Here is a 17,701-nt window from a genome sequence, read left to right on the forward strand (position 1 = left end):
TTGAATGGATGGAGAGAAGGGGAGAGGACCCCTGAACTGCCCAATGAGAGATGTACTCAGAGGAGCCAGGAATTCCTGGTGGTGCCCGCCTTAGACACTGCCTAGAGACTCCTGTCTCATGGCTGGATGGGCAGGATGACATCTCTGTCAACTCCGCTCCCCAATCCAAATAAGTCAGCCGAGGAGGGTTCCCAGTGTGTCTGTCAGCTTTTATAAAACGCTGACATCAGCCCGTCAGCGCCCCCAGAGAACTCATGTCCTAGAAACGTCAGGTTCACTGAGAGGAACGGAGGTCAGGAGGGGACGGGAAAGAGGCGGGGCACGTTTGCTGTCTCCTCCACTCTTGTTACCCTCTCACCCTGGCTGCCCCCAGGGTAGGCATCTACCAGGGACGTTAACCCAGAGGAGTCCGAGATTCTCAGATGTAGGAGACCCAACAGGGTGGGGTCCCTGCAAGGAGCGGAGAATGTGTGTGCGCAAAACCAGCGCAGTTTCCCCTGGAGAACCTCAGCCCGGCTCCGTCCTGACTGTGATTCATGTCTGAATGGCACTCCCTGTCCAGTTTTCTCCCGAGGAAGGATCCGGGAGTCGAATGAGGGGGAGATGTGCTTAGTAGCTCATGAGCACATTAGTCATGATGTTCTCCAGCCTTCCAGCTCGGGGTGCCTATTCCAGGAAGCCAGTCCACAAATACTTTGTTTTTCATTATGAAAGGAATACGTACTCATTATAGAGAATTTCTAAAATACAGGAAAGTTGAAAGAAGCAATAAAACACTGTAATCATACCACTGCAGTGCCATCACAGCCTCCTCTGATAATCAAGCTGGAGGATAAATCATGAAAAATGTCTATGTTTTTTCCACTCAGCATGATTAAGTATGTAAAGAGCCTTTTACGGTCTGCATCCAGCAGTGAGCTGGACTCTGGGGATGGGAGGTCACAGGAGAATTTTAGTTGGGCCCTGCTCTCAAGAAGCTTGCAGTACAAATGCGGAAGTCAGACAAACCCAGGAGAGATGCGAGTGTGTAATGAAGGGCTCCTTATACGGACTGATTAGGGATGGTGCCCACGGAGAGGGAGGTTGGAGGCGGGAGTCAACCTCGAAGAATGGAGGACAGCGTCCTCATGTGTTCGAGTGGCCCACTCATACCCCTCGCTCTGTAGCCTAGTACAGCATGAGGTACATGGGAAGCCACAGAAATACTTTCTGCTGCTTCTTGCTTTTGAGGCTACGCTCTTTGCTACTTGAGATTTTTTTCCCAGAGGGGAGAGAGAATTCTTTTCCTACCATAATATTATTCACCTTGATGGAAACTTGAACAAGCTCTGAGTTCTTACAGTTAAATCATCCTTCTGTTTGGGTTCGTTATGTGAGCATCCGTATTGGGGTGACCTCCTACAAGACCTCAGTCCTACCATCCATCCATTTATCCATCCATCCATGTACCCACCTATCTGTGCACCCTCACATCCATCCATCCGTCTGTCCAGTGAAAGTTATGGGGCATTTATGACTCGCTAGGCATTGTAGTAAGTCCTGCAGACACAGTCATGAACAAAACAAGAGTTTGCTGCTTTTCAGAGTTCGAGTCCTCTTCTGGGTTACATTAAGCTTCCTTTATGAGAGTCCTGATCGTGCTAGGTTGCAGCTGTCTTTTACATGTTTGTCTCCACCACTAGGTACTTCTGGAAGACGGAATCGTTTCTTACTCATTTTCCTTTGTGCCTGGTATAGAGCAGTATACTCAGTGAGTGAGTGGATGGAAGGCAGATGAAACAAGGGATGGTGGATGGATGGTCGGACAGGTGGATGGAGAGATGGATGGTCTGTGCCTTAAACTGTCCATTTGTGCAGTGTTTTCCACAGCTCCAGTACCTTAAAGGACATTATTCTGATATTCAAATAGTCAAAAACTATCAAAGCCTAGTCTGTCCTATTCTGTTTTCAGCCAGTTTTTTAATCACATCAGCAAATTTTTTTTTAGATTTTTACCAAATCAAGGGATTGTTCCATTATCACATAGAGATATCTTGTGACCAACATCTCTATTGCTCTGCACTTAATAGACACTTTAATTATTGCTCATTGATTTATTTGTTCATCAGTTCAGCCAACAGTCACTGATCACATACTCTGTCACCCAGTGTGGTTGGCCACTAGGGTGACTCTAATTGGAGAACTTGTATTACCACGTATGGAGAAACTTATGCAGGTTGGGAACCCTTCTAGAGGGTGTTGAGGATCCACAAATGACTAAAACAGCTCCCCTGCCCTCAAAAATAGTGGAATTTCCTTGGAGGGGGAGGGAGAAAGGTATGTGCACACCTGTAGAGAAATTGAACAAAGCAAAACAGCCAAGCTTAAAAAGTGAGCAGTCAGTACCTTTAGACAGCTGGAGGTGGTCGGGCAGCTGCCTGAAGGAAGTGGTGTTTGTAAATTGGGTTTAAGGTGGGATATCCTAATCTAAAGTCCAAGGTTGAGCCTTAAGAATTCAAATTAACATGGTGAAATTGTGCACTAAGAGCTGAGAGTGCATTGGGGAGCACCCTCACTCACCGAGCCTCCATCCTGGCCTCTCTGACTCTGTTGAGCAGCAGACGAGTGGCAGATGCGCTTCGACTGTGCTCAGATGGAGAACGAGTTCCTCAGAAAGCGTCTCCAGCAGTCGGAGGAGAGGCTGGACTCAGAGCTGGCGTCTCGGAAGGAGCTGGAGCAGAAGGTGAGAGACGGGATAGCCTGGGTCACAAAAGCACTCCACCGTTCAGGGTGTTGGCCCAGCCAGGGAAGGGAGAGAGGGCATCCCCCACTTGACATGTCCCCACCTCCACTGATGCTGCAGACGCAGGTCGCTGCTGCACAGGGGGAGTGGTTTTTCAGCATGCGTGTGTTCTCCACTGCAGTCCAGAGGACATGAATGTGAGTGCAGGATAGCTGAGTTCCAGTTCCCTTTCCACTTTGACCTTGGGGAAATCACTTTTACCTTTGGGGCCTCAGATGTCTCATCTATAAAGTGATTATAATATCTCTTAAAATTGTCAAATGGTGTCCATTCCCACAGCCTCTCTTCTAACTTGCCACCTCCATCTCTCATCTAGACCCCAGCAGCAGCCTCCTAACTGGTCTCCTTGCCTCCAGCCTCTCCTCTCACCCACCTGCCACGCTGCAGCCAAAGGCTCTTTCAGAGTCTCTCTCAGGTGGTTCTGTTACCACAGGTTATGCTCTCACTGGGGATCGTTCCCCTGTGTGTTCTCTCGGTTTTGATTGTGAGCTCATCTTTAACAGGTCCCTCTACTCCCGCACACTAGCCCCAAGTCGTCTGCACTGTGGGTGTTCCTTTTTTTCCCTTGTGACTCTCATGGTGAGATTTTTTGTGTATTTAGCTATTTTTTTTTATTGTGAGTTAATCATCTTTTAAAAATTTAAAAAACTTTTTTATTGATTGTGAAGGGAGTCCTGTGTCTAAAGGGTTGCAGATGTGTTCCTTGAGAAGAAACACTTCCGTGCTTTTTTTTCCTGCAGCAGCCCCCAAGGTTATGCTAAATTCTGCCTTTCAGACTTCTGCCACGTGTGCGAAGTGTCAGTTTGAGCTCTAAACCCACCTGAGGCACAGACCTAGGGTTTTGATTTCTTATGGGAATCCTTTCCCCCCTCCCAGAGCCATGATGGCAACAAGCATCCTGACCACTTTCTGGGCCATGAGTGGAGCTTTTCCTGCCTCCTCTCACTGAGGGGCAGCTCCTGGCTTAGTGCAAGGGTCTTCATTCCAGGCTCCCACCTTCCATGGGCCCAAGGCCTTGTCTCCTGTCTCTCTTGGGCATTTGAACACAGCCTGTATCCTTAGGGGTATTTCTGCATCTTTCTGCTGTTCCTATCCTCTTGTCATAGTGTCAGCATCTACATTCTTGTTCCTGTTTTGTGTCCTCTGCGTTTATGGCATCTCCCAGTTTCCCTTTCTTTCTTGAGAGTGCAGCTGGACATTAAAAATATATTATAACTTTGTCTAGCATTTCTAGATGAATGTAGTGATAGCTTGACCTCTTTGACTATTTTGCTTTGCCTCCAGCTACCCCTAGTCTACGATCTAACCAGTCTGCAGTGTAACCCGTGGTGTGCTGGTAAACTGGCACTCTGAAAACAGACAGACAAACACCCTGAAGTGTAGTGTTTTCCAGTTTCCAGTTTCTGGGGTGTAAATGTTCCCACCATGGCCAGTTTCCAGCTGCGTTGGATGTGACTGAATGTGGAACTGGGAAGAGATGTGCAGCGTCAGCTCTCATAAGCCAGTCTGCCACAGCTCCAGCACGCCGCAGCGTCCACCCAGCTCGGTTGTTTAGGCTCACAGCAAAATTGAGAGAAAGGTGCAGAGATTTCCCATCTGCCCCCAACCCCCACACATGCATAGTCTCCCCTATGATCAGAGTCCCAGAGTGGGACATTTGGTTACAATTGATGAACCCTCATTGACACATCATTGGAGACCATAGTTTACATTAGGGTTTACTCTTGATGTTATATATTTTATGGGTTTGGGCAAATGTGTAATGAGATATACCCATCATTATAGTTTCCTTCATAACAGATTCACTGCCCTGGAAAATCCTCTGTGCTCCAGTAGTTCATCCCACCTCCCCCAGCCCCTGGCAACCACCGATGTTTTTACTGTCTCCATAGTTTTGCCTTTTCCAGAAGTATATGGTTGGAATCAGACCATATGCAGTCTTTTCAGATTGGCTTCTTTCGCTTAGTGATATGCATTTAAGGTTTCTCCATGTCTTTTCATGGCTTGATAACCCGTTTCTTTTTAGTGCTGAATAATAGTCCACTGTCTGGAGCTATCACATGTGTCATTTATCCATTCACCCATCGAAGGACCTCTTTGTTGCTTCCATGTTTTGGCAGTTGTGAATAAAGTCACAGGAACATCCATGTGCAGGTTTTAACATGGGCATGAGTCTTCAGTACCTTTGTGTAAATTCCAAGGTGCATGGTTACTGGATCATATGTTAAGACTATGTTTAGTTTTGTAAGAAACCGCTAAACTGTCCCCCAAAGTGGCTGTGCCCTTTTGCATTCCCACTAGCAATGAGTGAGAGTTCCTGTTGCTCTGCTTCCTTGTGAGCATTTGGTGGTGTCAGTGCTCCAGATTTTAGTCATTCTAGTAAGTGTGTAGTGGTGTCTCATTGTTTTAATTTGCACGTGACGTGCAAATTTCATATTCTCATTCACCATCTACAGTCTTCTTTGGTAAAGTGTTAAGGTCTTTGGCCTATTTTTTAATTGAGTTGTTTTGTTTTCTTATTGTTGAGTTTTAAAAGTTCTTTGTATATTTTGGGTAACTTCTTCCTCAGATATGTCTTTTGCAAGTATTTTCTCTGTGTCTGTGGCTTGTCTTTTTATTCTTTATGGTATCGTTTTTTGCAAAGCAGAAATTTTAAATGAAGTCCAGCTTATAAATTCATCCTTCTGAGGGTCATGCCCTTGATGTTGTATCTGAAAAGTCATTGCCAAACCCAAGGTCATCAGGGTTTTCTTCTACATCACCTTCTAGGAGCTTTATAGTTTTGCATTTTACTTTTAGGTCTCTGATCCATTCTGAGTTAATTTTTGTGTAAGGTCTGTGTCTAGATTCATTTCTTTGCCTGCGGATGAGATGACCAGTTGGTCCAGTGCCATTTCTGGAAAAGACTGTCTTTGCTGCATTGTACAGCATCTTCCCCTTTGTGAAGCATCAACTGGTGTGTCTCTGTGGGTCTATTTCTGGACTCTATTCTGTCCGTTGCACTGGTTTGTTTTCCTCCTTCCAAAAAGCCTTATTCTCACCTCTGGGCCTTTGCAAATGCTGTTTCCACTTCCTAGAGCACTTTCTTTCTCTGCCCTATCTCAGTATCTCCAACTAGCCTTAAGATCTCAGCTTAAGTGTCCTTTCCTCCAGAGTCTCCCCTGACACAGACTGGGTTGAGTGTCCCTGAATTATTTCCCCCAGTATAAGCTTCATCCTGCTGTATTGTAACCATCTGCTTATTTCTTGGTCTTCCCACATAAGAGGTAAGCACAGTAAGAGCTGAGGTCTTATTTGCCTATCCCACTACTGTATATGTATTGCTTCATTGTGAGGGAAAAGTATCATGTAATGAGCTTGTAGAGGTGGGCCACGAGGAGATCCCACGAGATTTTATGAACAATGAAAGTGAGGCTGGGTGGTGATGGTTTTAGTGGTCACTTCCAAGATGGACCTTTTGTGGTCCTCAGGAGTCATCTTCAGTTGCAGATAACCAGGGAGGGACAACCGCCCGCAAACAGCCCAGTTCTTTAATAACAAATTATAACGTCAGGTCAGTCTCCCCAAGGAAGAGGGGATATTCATGCTACATTAAAAACTAATGAAACTGCAACCTTTTCTGAGCAGCAGAATATAAGAAAACATCCCATTTGCCTTCAAATACTGAATTTAGAATTACAGGCTTCATTAACTCAGCATTTTGCTTATTTAAAGCGATTCTTTAATGAGGCCATTTCTTCAAAGCGAGTGTGCTGAGTTGCCCTCTCTCCCAGATCTAAACTAGGACGTTTGGGAGGGTGTTTTCTGGAGGAAGATGCAAGAGTCTTTGCTTTTGTGTTTGTTTACAGTGTGTGTGTTCCTATGTAAGTCAGCCCATCCAAAGGGCCACAGACTGCCCTGACCTTTAGCGCCTGTCTCTTGGTTTCCAGTCAGATGTTCTCCATGTGCCATTCTGGCTGCTTCATGGCCAATCATCACACGTCTCCCCAGGTTCTGCCTGCTGATGGGGATGTTAATTACACATGGTACTTGGGGCTGTCGAGTTGAGGCAGGGTGTGTAGAGCATCTGTGGGCACGTTGGCAGGAGGATCACTAAGGAAAATTGATACCCCTAAGGGAATGATAGACACCCCCCCCCCATTTTATCCCTGAGCAAACTGAAGCTCAGAGAAGTTGCTGCCCCAAGGTGACACACACAGAAAGTGGTCCAGACAGGGTCTCCCCAGCCCCAGTGGCCACTCTCTTTCCATTATACTCACACTGGGAACGGCAGTGGTTTGAAATAAAGAGTAGGAGGCCTGTTCAGCACCAGCAGAGCAGGGTGACTCATTCTGTTCCTCCCACAGCTCGGGGAGCTGCAGACTGCTTACGAGGGGGCCAAGAAGATGGCCCACCAGCTGAAGAGGAAGTGCCGCCATCTGACCTGTGACCTGGAGGACACCCGCTTCCTGCTGGAGAGCCAGCAAAGCCGGAACCACGAGCTTGAGAAGAAGCAGAAGAAGTGAGTCGTGTTCCACATCGTTGCCTGGGTGCCCAGATGGGCTGCCTTGGTGCTGGGGTCCACTGGGGTCTGCAGATTCTCTTCCTAAGCCCCTCTGCTTCTGTCAGGGCTCTCCACCCATGGAGCTTAATCTCCTTGTTGTGCCCCAGTTTTCCTCCCTCTCCCCTCACACCTTATTCCTGTATGGGTCCCCCAAGGATGCAGCGAGAAATAATTATTTTCTGTTACCCAGTCTCAGCTCTACCACCAACTGACCATGTGACCTTGGGGAACTTTCGTGGCCTCTCTGGGCCCCAGCATCCCCGTTTTGCAAGTGAAAAGTTTGTTACGAAAAGTTTCTTATGGAGGGCAGAGAGCGCCTCGCATGGTGGGTAGGAGCGGAAGTGCTGGTCCAAGTCCCAGCTGTGCCTCTTTCCAGTTTTGTGACCTTGGATAAGTCATTCCACCCATCTCAGCCTGGTTCTCACCCTTAGGTGGAGTGCCCCCTTGTGGTGAAGATGAGATGATACAGTTGGTATATTCAACAGGATTCAATTCTGGTTCCTGTCCCCATTGTCAAAAATGAGGCCAAAAAATTGAGTCACTGCCCTTTTCACTTAGGGTTTAGACCCACAGACCATGTGAGCAATTCTGGCAGGAACTGGACTTTGTGCACGAAAACATGCTGGTCTTGACTGTGCACACTGGCTCCTGTGCTTGCCTTCTGGACAGTTTCCCCAGTGGTGGCGCCTTGACCCGAGCCCAGGTTCACACTCACAGGCTTCCTTGTGCAACCTTACCTCCTGTGATGGTTTCGTCCCTGGACTCTTTGGCTGGGTCAAGTTCTTCAGCTCACTGGGTGAGGGTAAAGGTATGCCAGGTGAGCCAAATAAGCCCTAATGGAAACTTCCTAGAGGGCAAATAGATGAAACACAGCCTCTTTAAGAAGGTCCAGGATAAATACACAGGAAAGCCTGACTATGCGTGTCAGGACGTGGTTTTGCTGAGGGGGCCTCTTTTCTGAGACATAGCAAGCTAAATTATATTTCCATGGGAGTGGCACAGATTTTGAACTTGGTCTGCATTAAATTATTTCTCTCATTTATCTTTGAGCTTTCCTGAGCTGACTTCTTCATTTGGAAAAAGTTCTTTGGGGGGTTATTAGCCTGCCCCCCAAAATGAAAGAAGTTTATTCTCTTCTTATTGAGATCTGACTCTAGTTCCTTTTCTACCCCCTGGTGGATGCTCTGGTAGTGAGGAAGATGGCTCTGTCCCACCTTGGTCATTTCCTGTGTGACCTTGTCAAATGGGACCACCTCTCTGGTCCAGACAGTGGCTGATGTTTCAGGTCAGTCCTGGGCCTTAAGCAGGCTGCCTGCTGCTGAAGAATGGCTCAGACTGACCCCACCTGGAAATTGAGAGGCGGGCCCCATCATCCCTCAGGTTTCTGCCAGCTGTGACAGTCCTGGTCCTTATCTATGGGTTCCTCTCCTGTTCTGAGGGTCCTTATGCAGGGTTTCAGCTTTCCGATGGGTCAGTGGCAGATTGGGGGCATTCTGCCCTTGGACTTTATGCAGCCAGAAAATTCCATCTCTGGTCTTTCCCTGATGGACTTCCTCAGGCAGAATCCCTCTTTCCAGTCTCTGAAGAGCCTCCCCACTTCCTCACCCTTAAATCTCTTCTTCCGAGACTCCCGTGTCCTGCGATGCCCTCCACTCCACTAACATCTCTTGGCAGAAGTCACTTTGTTTTAATGCTAATTACAAATAGCGGCCATTATGCTTCTAGGCCGACTGGAATTTTAGCAGGGAGCCTGTGAGGGCAGTAGAAGTCTCTTTCTGAAGGCGGAAATGCCGGCAGAATGCCTACAGTGAGGGAGAGATTAGAAGTTAGTGGTACTTCCTCAAACCTCTTTCAGTTTAATCAGGTTGTAGATGCAGCCGCCTCCTCAGTTTGCTGGGCTCTGGATGGAGTGACATCTCCACGCTGATAGAATTTTCTGCCCTTACCATGGCTTCTAAGTTCAGAGTGGTTCCATTTGGGATTGGCGTCTTACTGCCATGGTTACACAAAGCTCAGTTCCAAGGGTGATGGAACTCTCAGTGCTGGAGTGATGAGAGGCTGGACCCCAGGCCCACTGCTAGTGGGGTGAAGGGTGTGAGTGAGTCCATCTGTCCTCAGGCAGTTGATTGTTCAGTGTGTCCGAAAGTCAGGGTCTGTAGGAGCCATTCTTTAGCATCAGGTGCCCATTAAAGACTCCTCTAAGACATCAGTGCTGGCTGGCCCCCACTGTCTTTCCCTTCCTGTCCCAGGGCATGAGCAGGTGAATGGGGACTAGCTAAATCAGCAGAGAAGCTAGCTCCAACTCACTTCATAAATTTGGCTGAATCACTTCACCTCTCTGAACTTCAGTTTTCTCCTCTATAAAATGTTTATAATTTGCTGGATTGTTATAAGGACTCCATGGACCCCAGCTCAGAGCCTGGCATTCTGCAACTGCTGGACCATTATCATCATCACAGTGTTCCTGTTCAGAGGCAGCCAATAGTGCCTCTTGAATGATGTCGCCGACAGCCAATCGGAAAGCTCCTGGGCCCTTCCAATAGTGGGGCTCCCCCATATGACCTATAGCCTGCTTTCTCAGGAGTCTTGAGGCTTTGAATGACCATCTAGTGTTAAGGGGCATTGGATGGGAGCCCTTCTTCTCACCAAGGCCAAACCCCACCCCCAGTTCAGCCATTCTGGCCACACCAAGTTCCCTGGAGCAGGTGGCCTTTCTGTGTGGGCCGAGGGCAGTTGACCAGCGTCACATCTTACTGAGGTGTGGCAGAGCCTTCTGCTGGTTTCCTTCCCTGTGATAGGGGTAGGAGGCTGAGAGAGTTGCTTGGAATGATGTCACATCCAGGGAGGGCTTCTCACTTCGTGGTCACCAACATGGAGGTGCAGGTGGGCCTCAAGCCAGGCATTTCCTCATTCCCCACATGGCCCCAATAGGACTGTCTAGTCTTGATGTTTTCTGCTTAGAAAATGAATGAAGACAAGATCAAATGTGTAACTGTCCAGCATTTCTCAGTAATAACCATTCCCAATATGGCTTATGAGTGCGTACGCCCAACAATATTCTGGAAAACATGAAACGTTGGATGTCCTTTGTTTGTGCTGATAAATGCATTCATTCACTAATCAATGAACATTAGATGCCAAACCTGGGCCTCATAGAGTTAAAAGTCCCTGACATGTATTGGCAAACCTGATAGATGAACTTGTTTTATATATCTATATGTTTTGTGCTGTTATTCTCTACTTGTGTATAGTTTTATTTTGTTTATATCCACATTTTAAATAAGTATCCAGTAGTTTGTGGAAACTCTCTCTGAGCCTGCGGAGCTGCTCTCTGGTGCTCAGGATTCTACCCCGTGTCCACAATCTTATGCACAAGCGCTGAGCACACCCTCCATCATCGAATTCTCTCTCTCTCTCTAGCGGTTCTTGGCAAGCTAACTGCCCCTCTCCAGCCCCGACCCCCGGCCCAGGTGCGCCCACCTCATGGCCATGACATGTGTTCTGCTTGGACAGGTTTGACACGCAGCTGGCCCAGGTCCTGGGCGAGTCCGTGTTTGAGAAGGGCCTCCGCGAGAAAGTGACCCAGGAGAACACCAGTGTGCGGTGCGAGCTGGGTAGGCTGCAACAGTGCCTGGAGGTGAGGGGCGCGTGCGCAGGGCTGCCGGGCCTTTGGTTGCTGGGTCTCAGGACCCCCCCACCCCCGCACACTTGCTGCAAAGGGAGATGGGAGAGAACTTGGTGTGGGTGTCCAGCTGGCTGGACTCACAGAGCCTAGTGTGCCTTAATAAAGCTAACTGTGGGTGGTGGGTGATGGATAATCAGACCTGTCTCCCTCCATGTCACTCATGATCTTGCTTCAGTCTCCTGCATGAGTTTTGAGGTGGTCCCCTGGAAGGGCAAGAGGTTCGGCACAGAATGAGTTAGCTGTAGACCCACCTCGGGGCAGTGCCGTGTCCCCTGCGGGCTCCAGTGTGGAAGGATTTTATTAAAATTTGACACAGGCCCCTCACTCATCTGCTCCTCAGCCTGCTGTGGCTCCCTCTTACCCCAGAAGAACCTTTAAATCCCTTAGCCAGGCGTGTGGCTCCTTCATGACCCAGCCCAGAGTTCTTTGACTCTTGAGCTGACTTTCTAACCTTGAAGAGTCATTTCTGGCCACTTTGCCTCCCTGCTGCAACATTTCAGGCCCAGCCTTGGCACGTACACAGCTTACACGGGGGAACAACATTTCTTGTTTGTGCTTTAAGGTCTTGCTCTAGGGCAGCGGTGCTGCTCTCCCACACACACCCCCACCCTTGCCTGTCTGAGCTTTTCTGGAGAGAGGACCTTGGTATCCCACAGGGGCCACGGTGAGGGGCTGCAGGGCCAGGTGGATGGCATGCACTGAAAGTGGACAGCGCCTACCTGCAGGCTGTAGAGGTGTCCCCAGGGGAGGGTGGTCACGTGACTCCGGATCTCTGCCCCCCTTTATCTCTGTAGCAAAAGGAGCAAGAAACCCTGCAGCTGAAGCGGGAGGTGGAGATGCTGCAGGCCCATAAGCAGGAACTGCTGGGGTCCCCCTCTCTGGGGGAAAATTGCATTGCCAGCTTAAAGGAGAGGCTCTGGAAGCTGGAATCCAGTGCCCTTGAGCAAGAGAAAATCCAGAACCAGCAAGAAAACACCATCAAACAGCTGGAGCAGGTAGGAAAGTCCCGTCCAGGGTGATGCCCTGCTCTGTGGTGACTCCAGTGCAGAAGGCTGTCATTAAAATAGACATGGGTTCCTACTGAGCTGCTCCTTGTTCCCCTGTAGCTCCCTAGTACTCCAGAGAGCCTCACAACACCTCAGTCTGACATTCAGATCCTTTATGAGCTAGCCCACTCCTCCCATCCTGCAAGCATCCATGTCACCTCCTCTGAGAAACTCGCCCTGATCTCTTTCTTGAAAACAACCCCACCCCACGCCACATTCACTTCCCACCCCCCCACCTTGTAGCAGCTGCCGTCATCTTCGCTAGTGTTGTTAGAATGTGCTCAATGCGTCTCTCCCCCGTTAGAGTATAAGTTTCAGGAAGGCAGGAATTTTTGGTTGATCTGGCTTATCAGAGCATTCCCAGAGCCTAGAATGAGAACAGGTACATAGTTGGTACTCAGCAAATAACTGTTGACCCAGGATCTGATATTTATTGAGCACTGTCTAGATACCGGACTCAGCCCTAAGGTCTCCTCATATATCACCTCATGAATCTGCATGAGAAATCGATGTGCAGTTATCAGTCTTCTCTGCACTTTACAGATGTGGAAGCTGAGGCGGGGAGACAGTGGCGGGGATGGGACTTGGAGTCTGCTCCGTCTGACTCCACAGGGCTTTGAATACCTGCCTCCAGGAAGGTTGGGATGGGAATCTTTAGAAAATGCAGCGTAACTAAGGGGAACAAAGCAGGAATCAAATACTGTTGTACCAGTTCCCTCAGCGAAGCGCCAGATGAATATTTTATGTCTGCTTGTTTGTTTATCTGCCCAGTCATTCCACAAAGGATTCAAAGCAGCTTATAAGATGTATGCATAATAAAATAGAAAAAATATAAATAAAACAAACCAAACCAGAAAGACACAAATTAAAGTCGGTGCTAAGGAAGGATGGAATGGTGAATTACTATGCAGACATGCACAACATACACTCTTACACACGTAATAGTTTTAGCTCGAAAATTCCTGGTGGCCAGAGAGAAAAAGGAAATGTGAGTTACGTGCTTTTTATCATCCCTAAGATGAAAATAACCAGTTTTTCAAGGGGAAACAAGTCTTTTCTTGGTGCTTATCTCTAAAAGGAGTTTCATAAAGGGGTAATTATTCTAAGTGGTGTTGAGGTTGGAACTCCTTTTTCAAGAAGGTCTGACCAGGCAGCATGAATATGTAAAGTGGATAAGCTCTGAGCAACTCTGGTGAAAGGGGATGACGGGGTTGGAGGTCGAGGGGAGCCTGGGGTGGCGGCCTTTGCTTCTCACTCACCACTCCCTCTTTTGGGATGGAGCCTGTTGAGTACTGAGACATGGGTGTGGCAGGCGTGGAGGGAGAGGCTAGAACAGTTCAGAATACAGGGTTTCTTTACTCAGTCAAACCCGTATTTATTAATCACCTACTTTGTGTCCGGCACAGTGCAGATGCTAGGGATACAGCTGTGAACAAGACAGATGTGAGCTCTGCTCTCTGGAAGTTTATCGTCATGCTGAGTGCTATGGCAAAGTTTAACTTGCAGATCTGGTTTGGGGAGAAAGGTTGGGGAAACAGTCAGGGAAGACTTCCTGGTGGAAGTGACATTCACTGAAGCTGAAAGCTGGAGCATAAGTCTGAGTTGGCTGACCAAGAGAGTTCCAGGCTGGGGGAACAGCCCGTGCAAAGGCCTGGAGGCAGGAAAGTCAAGTGACATTTAAGGAACTGCAAGATGGTCACATCTAGATGGTGTCTGTGTGACATTTGGGAAGCCCCCTGTTTTCTCTGGACTCCAGTCTCCTCATCTGTACAGTGAAATCGGAGCCTTGTCAACCACCTAGCTTCCCCCAACCCCAGCTCTGAATCTCTGAAGGTTCTCAAAGGAGGTGGGTTATCTGTGTAGGTCGTTAAGGGTCATAGACGACAGAACAGCACCGCATGGCAGCCCAGGGTGAAGAGTAAAGCAAGCACTTTGGAAAATCGTGTTAATTCTTGAAGATACCAAGAGGGGACCACTCAATGCTCAGAAGCAGAGATGTGCTACCATGACCTCAGGGACCCACAGTGGATGCAGCTTCCCGTTTTCCACCCTCTGCGTCCACAGGAGGCAGAGCTGACTCAACACTGTCATCCACCTTCAGCTTCACCCATAACCCCCTGCTGCACTGGGCTGCTGTAGACATCCGGGAGGTATTTATTGATTACAATAAAGCACTTTTTTCAGGAAATTTTATGTTAACTCATATAAGCTTGACACATAAATGGTATTGCAGATGTCAGGAGTGTCCAGGAGGCTAGGAAAAAATGAAAAAGAAATATTTTATTTACTTGCTTAAGCTCCTCATTTTGGATTATCTTCCCATAACCTCTGTCATTTTAAAGGAGGCGAGGAAAGAAATTGGCATCTAACGTGTGCCTCCTTTATGCCAGAAACTGCAGGAGGGGCTCTGATGCACACTGCTCTTCCTCCTCTTCACCACACTCCTACATAGTAGAGAATATCATCAACATTTAAAAAAAAAAAAAAAGGTTTTTTTCCTCAGCCAAATGTCCCTGTTAGGGACAGTGGTTGGAACCTCCTGCGGGCTTGCTGAGAGGGGCCGGGCAGTGCCGTGAATGGTCAGAGCCTTGCCGTCCGTGCAGTCTAGCTCTCCTGCGGTGTTGGGCTCCGGTGCTGCTCCGTGAGCCACAGCGTGAAGGAGTATAGATCAGTGACAGCTCAAAAGTCCAGGTTCATGGCGCCTGTACCCTAGAGATTCTGATCCATAGGTCTAGGGTGAAGCTCTGAAAGTGAAAATTTTAAAATATGCATCAGGTAATTCTAATGTGCCATGAAATTTGAGAAGCAAGAACTTGAGTCAATCTCTCATTTATGAAAATCAAGAAAGTAAAATTTTGAGCTAGAACCAGATTCTAGACTTCTGCCTCCAATTTTAGAACCTTCTACATAAGATCACACAGTTTCAGCAGCATGCTCAGCTCTTTTCCTACTCTGAGCAGGATTTGGAGGCTCTCATTTAAAAGGCTTGTCTCCTTCACAGGAACACAGGTCTTCGTTACGTCAGGCGTCCGGGAAGGGAGGGAATAGTCCTTCTTCTCCGTTTTCAAAATAATGGGGAAAGAAAAATAAGTACTGTCTTTGTGCCGGGTGTCGTGCTGGGTGCTTTGCATGGGCTGTCTCAGTTAGTTCTCACAAGCGCACTCTAAGAGGGCTGTTTTCTAGAGAAAGGTTGCTTATCAGAGGCAAAATGAATTGTCAAGAGAACATCTTGAGCACATTATCTCCCTCTCCAGGATTTCCTCTCTTCCTACGTAAACTTTGATTCTATCACCTATCCACCCACCTAAAAAACACCGCTGATGCCTGCTCCAGGGCTGACATTCATTTCATCTTAAGAGTGTTGAGAAGGATTCCGAGGTTACATCAGAACTCAATGGAAAAGAGTGTGATTGATTAGTGACGCTTGTGATGACCCTTGGAAGGGCTAGAGGCAGCATTTGGGCTACTTACCTACCACTTCTGCCCTCCCTGTGCCTGAGGGGATAACTTGACTCATTGCACTCCAAAGATGAAAATGCAGCTGAAATGCTAAGGGTGATGCAGTTGGTGTGGGCCACCCTCACACGCTGTCCTTGCTGCCCCCAGCTCCGCCAGCGGTTCGAGCTGGAGATCGAGCGGATGAAGCAGATGCACCAGAAGGACCGTGAGGACAAGGAGGAGGAGCTGGAGGACATCCGCCAGTCCTGCCAGAGGCGGGTATGTGAGCGCGAGCACAGCTGTGCCCCTGCGTCCCGGCAGGTCCAGTCTTGCTGTCTCTTCCCTAGAGTGAGGGCAATTCCAGGGCCTGGGGACAGCCTATTTCTGCAACCACCTGAGACCCTAGCTTCCTAGGTGCTTTCAAGGGTGCTGGAGCAGAAGTCCCTGTCTTAAATATGATTCTGAAACTTCTGGAAGCTTCTGGAACTGTCCAGCATAATAAGCCCAAGATTTCTACCAAGAGCCCATAGTGCCATGTGACTGATGCCCTGGGGAGGATTTATGTGTTTCAAGAAGGGGACCAGTCCTTTCTGGCTCTTTGCCTTGCAGATCTTACATTTTATCCAAGGTCTTTGCAGACATTTCAAACAGTGTTTAAGAAGTAAACAAACTCTTGAAACCTTGCCTCCGGGACTCCATCATTATTCCTGTTTTTCCATGTTCTTTCATCTCTCTCTTTCATTGTACCACACATACGTGTTTGTAGAGATACCGTTTTACCTAGGTGGGGTCATATGATTTTGAAACCTGCTGTTTTCACTTGGAAGTTTGTCCTGGGTCTCCTTCCATATCAGTCAATTCAGATCTAGTTTACATGTTCAAAAATATTCCACCGTAGGCATGGTCTCTAATTTATTCAACAAGTCTACTGTCATTGGACATTTAGGATTTTCTGATTTTCTGTTATTTTAACCAGTGCCTAGACAAACATCCGTGTGGAAGCTTTCACTGATGTGAATGTAAGATGGATCTTTAAAGTGGGATTGCTGCGAAGCTTTAGGTTAAGTGTCATTGAACAGGCTTTGCAGGACTTCTCTGGGCCTTTCATAGCCTCGTGTACATTGTGCATCTCCAGAAAGGGCCGAGTAGCCTTTCAGAAAGGTGAAGTGACCTCCCCCAGGTTACCTCGCCAGGAAGTAGCCAAGCTGGGACTTGAACTTAGGTCTATCTGACTCCAAAGCCCAATTTCTTAACCAAAATAACTAGGTTTAATTTTTTTTTTTTTATTTTGCAAATGTTTGGACTATGGAAGGCCATTTAGGAAGCACTTGACAGAAGTCCACTTTGGGCAGTATCTCATCCTTTAGTGCTTCCTGCACAAGGACCTGCCAAAGGCTCTGATAAGTCCTGCATGCAAGACCTGTTAACTCAGTGATTTTCACACGTATCCTAGCATGGACTTCCCACCGTCCCCCGCACACCCACAGCATACCTGGGAACACCACGTGGGAATGTTCTACCGGACAGACTCCAGAAAACTTTACCTTGCTTGGTATAGAGTTTTAATTATTTTGTATATTCTTCTAAATGAATTTCAGCTTTCACAGTTTTCATTTTAAGCAAGTATGAGCAGAATTCCTAGTGTCTTTCACTTATAAAAGGAGGTTTTGAAATGAAAATGAAGTTTCTTTTGAAACAACCATCAATCAGTACTTTTTTTTCTCTCCGTGGGTCAAGAAATGGAAGCCCCCAGCCCCTGCCTGTGTGCCCGCACATGAAGGTGGCACCGTTTCTAGTGCATTCCAAGAGGGCCTCAGAGCAGCATGAGTGCCCTGAGCCAGGATCCTGATGTGCTGGAGATGTGACCCAGGCCCTCGTGAGGCTTTTCCATGGACAGATTTATAATGGGGGAGAGGAGGTCAGAGAAGGGTGTTTTCCTCCCATGGCAGATGCTAACGTTGACTGCACATCTAGCAACTGCTCTGCTTGGTCTGTCTCTCACCGCGGCAGGAAATCAATTGTTAGCGACGTAGGTGGGAATGCTGATGGCTGTCCGGTGTGGCGGAAGAGCTGGGCCAGGAGACGGAACACTAACGGTTCTCAGTAGCAGTTGACTTAGAAGTCTGTGCTTGAGGACATCTCTCTGACTCAGTTTGCCCACCTGTGAAATAGAGTCATTGATAGCACAAGATGGAGCCGGGGAGGAA

The 17,701-nt window shown here is 47.9% G+C and overlaps 1 protein-coding gene across 7 annotated transcripts in view; it reads left to right on the forward strand.

The window, feature by feature from the left end:
* Positions 1-17,701, forward strand: part of MYO18B (myosin XVIIIB) — a 215,563-nt gene that overhangs the window by 107,760 nt on the left and 90,102 nt on the right. For all 7 annotated transcript variants that reach the window (XM_074356762.1, XM_074356764.1, XM_074356765.1 and 4 more), the window contains 5 exons: positions 2,598-2,722; positions 7,129-7,283; positions 10,839-10,962; positions 11,805-12,005; positions 15,663-15,773. In XM_074356762.1, coding sequence (XP_074212863.1) covers positions 2,598-2,722; positions 7,129-7,283; positions 10,839-10,962; positions 11,805-12,005; positions 15,663-15,773 — 716 coding nt within the window. The remainder of the gene's footprint in view (positions 1-2,597; positions 2,723-7,128; positions 7,284-10,838; positions 10,963-11,804; positions 12,006-15,662; positions 15,774-17,701) is intronic.

The sequence above is a fragment of the Camelus bactrianus genome, chromosome 32 (assembly GCF_048773025.1).
Source record: "Camelus bactrianus isolate YW-2024 breed Bactrian camel chromosome 32, ASM4877302v1, whole genome shotgun sequence".
Lineage (NCBI taxonomy): Eukaryota > Metazoa > Chordata > Mammalia > Artiodactyla > Camelidae > Camelus > Camelus bactrianus.